This window comes from Charadrius vociferus, unplaced genomic scaffold (genome assembly GCF_000708025.1).
Source record: "Charadrius vociferus isolate BGI_N301 unplaced genomic scaffold, ASM70802v2 scaffold780, whole genome shotgun sequence".
NCBI classification, from domain to species: domain Eukaryota; kingdom Metazoa; phylum Chordata; class Aves; order Charadriiformes; family Charadriidae; genus Charadrius; species Charadrius vociferus.
In genome coordinates, this window is record NW_009646427.1 from 88279 (window position 1) to 96470 (window position 8192).

Below are 8192 nucleotides of genomic sequence, written 5' to 3' on the forward strand. Positions count from 1 at the left end.
AGCAAAACCCGGCCAAGCCGTTGATACCCACTCCTTTTTTTTTTTTGGGGGGGGGTGGGGGGGTGGTTTCTCGAGTCAAACATCCCGCAACCTAATAGTTTTTCCCCCAATTTAATAGCTCCCCCCTCTAATTTAACACCTTTCCGCCAATATAATAGCTTTCCCCTCCAATTTAACAGCATTTCCCCAATAGCATTTCCCCATTTTAATAGCCTTCTCCCCCAATTTAACAGTTTTCCCCCAATTTAATAGCTTTCTACCCCAATTTAATAGCTTTCTACCCCAATTTAATAGCTTTCCCCCAATTTAACAGCTTTCTCCCCCAATTTAATAGCTTTCCCCCAATTTAACAGCTTTCTCCCCCAATTTAATAGCTTTCCCCCAATTTAATACCTTACTTCCCCCAATTTAATAGCTTTCTCCCCAATTTAATAGCTTTCCCCCAATTTAATACCTTACTTCCCCCAATTTAATAGCTTTCTCCCCAATTTAATAGCTTTCCCCCAATTTAATACCTTACTTCCCCCAATTTAATAGCTTTCTCCCCAATTTAATAGCTTTCCCCCAATTTAATACCTTACTTCCCCCAATTTAATAGCTTTCTCCCCAATTTAATAGCTTTCCCCCAATTTAATACCTTACTTCCCCCAATTTAATAGCTTTCTCCCCAATTTAATAGCTTTCCCCCAATTTAATACCTTACTTCCCCCAATTTAATAGCTTTCTCCCCAATTTAATAGCTTTCCCCCAATTTAATACCTTACTTCCCCCAATTTAATAGCTTTCTCCCCAATTTAATAGCTTTCCCCCAATTTAATACCTTACTTCCCCCAATTTAATAGCTTTCTCCCCAATTTAATAGCTTTCCCCCAATTTAATACCTTACTTCCCCCAATTTAATAGCTTTCTCCCCAATTTAATAGCTTTCCCCCAATTTAATACCTTACTTCCCCCAATTTAATAGCTTTCTCCCCAATTTAATAGCTTTCCCCCAATTTAATACCTTACTTCCCCCAATTTAATAGCTTTCTCCCCAATTTAATAGCTTTCCCCCAATTTAATACCTTACTTCCCCCAATTTAATAGCTTTCTCCCCAATTTAATAGCTTTCCCCCAATTTAATACCTTACTTCCCCCAATTTAATAGCTTTCTCCCCAATTTAATAGCTTTCCCCCAATTTAATACCTTACTTCCCCCAATTTAATAGCTTTCTCCCCAATTTAATAGCTTTCCCCCAATTTAATACCTTACTTCCCCCAATTTAATAGCTTTCTCCCCAATTTAATAGCTTTCCCCCAATTTAATACCTTACTTCCCCCGATTTAATAGCTTTTCCCCAATTTAATACCTCTCTTCCCCCAATTTAATACCTCTCTTCCCCCAATTTAATACCTCTCTTCCCCCAATTTAATAGCCTTCTCCCCAATTTAATAGCTTTCCTCCAATTTAATAGCTTTCCCCAGCTCTCTGGCGCCTTCTGGTGTAACTCAGATGAAGCCCTGGCTTCCGTATCAGCTAATTAATTAATTACAAACCCTTCGGGAACGAGGCAGAGAGCGGAAAACTTCACCGTAGGAAGGAGGGAAGAAGGAATTAAAAAAGCACAACGAGCGGGTAGTCGCTTATTTGCTTCCTAGGAGTTTCGGGGAGAAAAGCGACATTTTGGAGCCGCGCTTTTCCTTCCTCCTCCTTTATTAAGAAGAGGACATGAAAAAGACGCCGTTAAACCAAATAAAGAGTTTAAAAGAAGCAAATTGGGCTGAGCCAGCTCACTCCTCGCATCACTCCCACAGCAAAAAGTATCATTTTTTAACCGTTTTCTACCAAGTGGGCCTTTTTTTTATGTCATTTCAAGTCTACGTGGCCCTCGTGCTGGAAAAATAAGTCAAGAGAGACGCCGGCGCTCATGGAAAAGCGAAGCAGACGGCGACAACGCGCGTCCTTACCTGCAGTTTCCGTGCCATGGCCACCACCTCGTGATCGGCGGGGTTGTACTTATAGCAATTGGAGAACATCAATCGTACGTCCGCCGCGAATTCCTGAGCATCTCGGTATTCCCGGTTCTCCAGTTTCGACTAGAAAGGAGGAGAGAGGAGGGGAAAAAAAACCCAAAACAACCACAAACCAACAAAACTTTCGGCTACGAACAGTGCAAATACACCAAACGGATGGATTGAATGAATACAGCCCCGTGACGCCCCCAAGGATTTCACGCACCCGTTTTCTCCCTACGCTGGAACGTCTAATTTTGGGTAAAAGAATGACCAGTTTTGGTCAACTGATGGATTGTGGATGGTTTGTAAAAAAATAAGAGCTGACTACGGGCATCCTCAATGACGTTCAGAAGAGGACAACGTGTTCTCTAAGCCACCTTCTCGCTGTTGACAGCGGCTACGGGGTTTGGATGAAGAACGAGACGTGAAAAGCGGTGTTGAAGGCCAGGAGTACGAACCTCGGCTCTACCTGACCTCAACCACGAAGGGCTGAACCTCCACCTGTGCCTAAGATCGTGCGTTAGCAGAAGAATACGGTGGGCTCCACTCAGCTCGTTCCCCTGGAAGGAAGATCTCAAGAGCTGTTTGAAGGATCTTTGCTCAGCTCATTCCCCTGGAAGAAAGATCTCAAGAGCCTGGTTGGAGGGACAGAGGACACCACCGATGGAAGAGGATGACTTTGGTGATGCAGGGGACAGGATTCAACCATCTCACCTGCTTTCAACCATCCACCCTTCCTCCAGGAAGCAAGCTGATGTCTCTAGAGCTTGGACCTCCACCCTAGGAGGACAGAGACCTACTCTACGGCTACCTGCTCCCGTCCCAAGCCTCCGTGGAGCTGGGAGGACTGCTCCAGGTGGAGACAGCCTTGAGATGACCCCTCATCCCCCCGAAAGCCGCAGGCAGCTGCGATGACGGCAGCTGAGCCAAGAGAAGCTTCACGCTTCCTTCTCCCTCCCTGGGAAAGGGGGGTTGAGTTGGCCAACTGGAAGACAAAGAATGCTCAACAGCTGTCGCGGCAACATCTGCCAAGGCAACATCTGCCGCGGCAACATCTGCCAAGGGTGACCTCAGACACGCAGCCCTGCCAGATGGTTGGGCAGCGGGATGGCCAGAAAGACGGACGTGCAAGACCTAACGCTCATCGCCGGCCAGTCCGGAGGAGAAAGGAGAAAGCCAAGGATTTAACGCGACGTCCTCAAGGTTTGGCCCACCAAAATCCGAGAGGTCCGAAAGGCCGCGATGAAGGAAGAGCCGCCATCACCGTCGGCTTCAGCCTTGGTGTGACCGCGGCTGTGGGAAGGGGAAAACAGTCGCTCCTCTGGATTGAAAACGCAGAGCCAAAGCGGGCGAAGGAGTCAGAGCTAAGCTTAAACTGCCGGCGCGGGAGTTCATCGCTCAGCTAAATAGTTAAAGGCTTCTAAATAACGAATTAAGGGTTGGTAACTCAAAAGTTAAAGGCTTCTAAATAACGAATTAAGTGTTGATAACTCAAAAGTTAAAGGCTTCTAAATAACGAATTAAGGGTTGATAACTCAAAAGTTAAAGGTTTCTAATTAACAAATTAAGGATTGATAACTCAAAGACTTCTAAATAATGAATTAAGGTTCAATAACTCAAAAGTTAAAGGCTTCTAAATAACGAATTAAGTGTTGATAACTCAAAAGTTAAAGGCTTCTAAATAACGAATTAAGGGTTGATAACTCAAAAGTTAAAGGTTTCTAATTAACAAATTAAGGATTGATAACTCAAAGACTTCTAAATAATGAATTAAGGTTCAATAACTCAAAAGTTAAAGGCTTCTAAATAACGAATTAAGTGTTGATAACTCAAAAGTTAAAGGCTTCTAAATAACGAATTAAGGATTGATAACTCAAAGACTTCTAAATAACGAATTAAGGGTTGGTAACTCAAAAGTTAAAGGCTTCTAAATAACGAATTAAGGGTTGATAACTCAAAGACTTCTAAATAATGAATTAAGGTTCGATAACTCAAAAGTTAAAGACTTCCAAAGAAGGAATTCAGCTTTCATAGCCAAAGTCAGACTTCTAACTAACGAACCAACGCTCGCTAACCAAAAAGTTAAAAGACTTCCAAATAAGGGAAGAAGGTTTCCCTGCTAAAAAGCTCAGACTCCTCAATCCTGAATTAACATTTCAAGGGATGACTTTGCGGTCGTTTTTTAAAATCAAACGACTCCGATAACGAATTAACGTTTCGAGGGGAAGCGCGGATGAATTTGCAGTCGCTCGTTTAAACGAAGCCGTCTGAAACCCAAGGGAACCACCTGTGCTTTGCAGAAGACCGATTTCGACAGACAACTTGGGAAAGACGGGCCTTTATTTTTTCGAAAGAATTGAAAACAGGGTTGGTTTGAATCAAATCCCCTCGTTCCTGTGATTTCTGCTCTCTGGGGCCACCTTCTGGGCTAAAAAAAAAAAAAAAGGATAGATTTATACAGTCACGGAAATTTTCTATAAACCCCCCTGCGTGCGAACGTTTCCCAAGAGCCCTTCTGGAAGGATGCCGGCTTGGTTTGTTTTTCCCCCCAAATGTCACGATAACAACAAGAGGAGAAGAAGAGAGACCGAATGTACCAGAAACCTACGGCCAAAAAGAAATCCGGCAGACAGCTGAAGACGGCCGGCGCGCAGGCGCTGGGGGTGAAAAATCATCCTTTTTTTTTTTTTTTCCCCTCCTCAACGCTCCCCCCTCCCCTTTAAAGCTGAGCTTACTTTGATTGTGCTCAGATCCATGGGATGTTTAATGATATCGCAATAATCGTGCAGTCCCAGCGCTTCCACATCCACGGGTTTGTAGAAGGGCCAAGCGTAGGCAGCGTGTTTCTTGGCGAACATCTCTTTGATGATCCCGCTGCAGTATTTTAACTGCTCGGATATTTTGCTACTCTTTTCTACCACGTGTTGTTGAGAATCCGGAACGTCCTTCTTTGGAGGCTTCACCGGGCGACTGCTTTCCCGGCGCGGCCCCAGTTTGGTGGATTTGGGTTCGGCGGGCAGCGATGACGATTCATGAATCGGGTCGATGGTCGTTGGCGTCGTGGTGTCTGCTTTCCTCTTCACCCCTTTTTTTGTCTGTAACCGAGCAAATAAAACACTATGAATTTTGGCGTCGTGAATTAAGCTCCGAAGGGAAGCCGGGGAAGTGTGGGTTGGATGAATGGAGGGTGGGGTGGACTGAAAACTGAGACAGAGAGAGCTGGGAGGGCTGGGGTTAGTGGTGAAGAGTCTAGTTGGACGTCTGTGACCAGCGGTGGTCCCCAGAGGTCAGTACTGGGTCCAGTCCTGTTCAATGTATTCATCAATGATGTGGATGAAGGGATGGAGCGCACCACCAGTTTGCTGCTGTCACCAAACTGGGAGGGGCGGCTGACCCCCCACAGGGCTGTGGCACCGTTCAGCGTGAGCGGGACGGGCCGGAGGGTTGGGGGGAGAGAAACCTGATGAAGGTCGACACGGGGAAGTGTGGGGTGCTGCGTCCGGGGAGGGATAACCCCCTGGTGGGTACGGGTCAGGGGTGACCTGCTGGAGAGCAGCTCTGGGGAAAGGGACCCGGGAGTCCCGGTGGCCAACGGGACGGCCACGAGGCAGCAAGGGGCCCTGGTGGCCGAGGCGGCCGAGGGCATCCCGGGGGGCATCAAGAAGAGCGTGGCCAGCAGGGGGAGGGAGGTCATCCTCCCCCTCTGCTCTGCTCTGCTCTGCTCTGCTCTGCCCCGGGGAGGCCACATCTGGAGCGCCGTGGCCAGTTCGGGGCTCCCCGCGTCCAGAAGGAGCGGGAACTGCTGGAGAGGGTCCAGCAAAGGGCTGCGGAGACGATGAGGGCACCGGAGCGTCTTTCTCCGGAGGAGAGGCTGAGGGACTCGGGGCTGTTGAGGCTGGAGAAGAGCAGCCGGAGGGGGATCTTCTCAGTCCTGAAGGGAGGGTGCCGGGGGATGGGAAGGGTCTGTTTCCAGCGGTGCCCAGTGAGGGGACGAGAGGGAACGGGCACAACCCTGAGCGGAGGGAGTTCCACCTCACCCTGAGGAGGGCCTTCTCTGCTGTGAGGGCGGCAGAGCAGTGGCACGGGCTGCCCAGAGAGGTGGGGGAGTCTCCCCCTCTGGAGCCATCCCAAACCCGCCCGGACGCCGTCCTGTGCCACTGCGGGAGGTGCCCCTGCTCTGGCAGGGGGTGGGATGGGGGGAGCTCCAGAGGGACCTTCCCACCCCCACCAGTCTGGGATGCTGTCGTACTTTTTGGTTTCAACTTAGTTGCGTTTCTCATCGCGTTGACTCGGATTCGCCATGGCTAGTGACTCAAGCCCGGTGGCGACGCTACGAGAAGGACACTGGAAGCCCTTCCAAAAATACTGAGATGTTGTTGACCTGTCCTGAGCTCTACAGAGAAACACACGGATTCTATCTGCTGGATCAGCAATGGCGAAGGGCACGAGGCACTTCAGCAACTCCAGATTTTCTCCCTGAGTCATATAAAGCTCAAGGAAAGGAGGTTTTAAGAGGACGAGCCGAGTTTCCACGCAAACCTGGGTGGAATCAACTCGAACTGGTGTCACGGAGGGTCACCGCGGGCTCCTCTTGTTTCTCAAACCACAACATTCTTTGACCAAACCGCAGCCTTCAAATGAGACTCCAGCGGCAAAGCAAAGAGCAACCGCTGGAGCGAGCGCGGCGTTCCTACCCCGTGAAGCTAATCGAAGCCGTCAGGTTAAGATAATTAAGGAATGACTCACCTTCACGGGCTGGGCGGGCGTCGGGATAACGGGAGGGTGAGGCTGGATGGGTTGGGGGGCTGGGGCCGGCGGCGCGGGGGCCTGGGGAGCCGGCGGAGGCGGCGCAGGAGGTTGAGGAGGCACCATCGTCATTACGGGGGTCTGGACGATGAGGTCGGGGGTGACGGAAGGAAAGGAATGAGTCGTTTGCGCCGACTGGAGGTTTTGCTGAGGCGCCTGCGTCTGCGCCGGGGAGGATGCTTGGGTTGCGTTGGGTACCGTGGATGATCCTGGTTTGGATGTCACTGCCAAGAGAAAAGAGAGAGAAGGTGGCGTCTCCCTTCAAACCGCAGGACTTTGAACAGGAAAAACAATTAATGTTTTGTAATAAGACCATTTAAAGAACGTTGCTCATTAGGTAACTCGTAGCTCGCAGTTCCTGTTCTTCAGCAACCGGTCAGGGACTGGTTTTCCTTCGTGAGGATTGTTTTCGCGGCTCACTGGGTGAGACGGCGAAGGAGCTCAGGACCTCACCGTGCCAAAACCCCTCCAGGAAAAGACCAAGATGAGGGCAGAGGCATCCTCCTCCCTTCCCTTCCCAGAAGGGACTCGAGCGCATCTTTTCCTGTCCCCGCTTTTTTTCCAAGGCAACCATCCCTCACCGTCATTATTTTGGAGCCCAAACTGGGCGGGTTCTTCCTTCGGGAGCCATTTGGTGCCCCGTTTCAAGAAGAGTTTCTTAATCAAGAAGAGTTTCTTAATTCTTAGTGACTTTAAGTCACGGCAGCTGCTACCGTCCCCGGGGGGAATTTCCCCCGCCGGGTGGAGAGCGCGGTCCTCGGTAGGGCGATTTCCAACACAGAGCAACCCCAGAGGACGGAGACACGAGGATGGGAAACGTCAGCGCTCTCCTTGGACCTTCTGGTGGCGTTGGGGGTGTCACCTCCTCGCTCTGCCCAACCTTCCAAACCTTCCGGCGCGGAAAAAGGGGGAACATTGGGGACACATCACCCAACTTCCAACAGACCTTCAGCAACGTGGGATCAACCCCGAAGTCCGGAGAAGGTTCGGGCACCTTCTGCCGGGTATCAAACGGACCTCGTTAGCGAGAATCGCATCTTTACCTTCCGCAAGAAGAGAATTCGGTGTTTTTTATCACACGGGGAATATCCTTTACGCACACCCCGAGCAGGGAGAAATCCCACCGCTCGCTCCGTACCCGTGTTCCCACCGAGAGGGGATTCTGGCCGCTATTTCACCGCGCTCTCAACACGGAGAGGTGCGTTAGCGGCGTGCGCTGCCCTGCCGGCGGCCCAGCACCTCTCCCAAGAATCGCTGCCCCCCAAAATAATTAATTAGGAAAGAATCGCAGCCGGATTCGCTCCCCGTCAGCCCTCCGGGAGCTGCCACTATTGTAACGCCGCTGGAAACATGTCGCGTGTTAAGAGACGTGCGACTGCGGCCGCTAACGG

The 8192-nt window shown here is 50.0% G+C and overlaps 1 protein-coding gene across 1 annotated transcript in view; it reads right to left on the reverse strand.

The window, feature by feature from the left end:
* BRD4 (bromodomain containing 4) overlaps positions 1-8192 on the reverse strand; it is a 34483-nt gene that overhangs the window by 13290 nt on the left and 13001 nt on the right. The window contains exons 5-7 of the mRNA XM_009881388.1: positions 6742-7025; positions 4731-5090; positions 1948-2076 (exon numbers count right to left, since the gene is read on the reverse strand). Coding sequence (XP_009879690.1) covers positions 1948-2076; positions 4731-5090; positions 6742-7025 — 773 coding nt within the window. The remainder of the gene's footprint in view (positions 1-1947; positions 2077-4730; positions 5091-6741; positions 7026-8192) is intronic.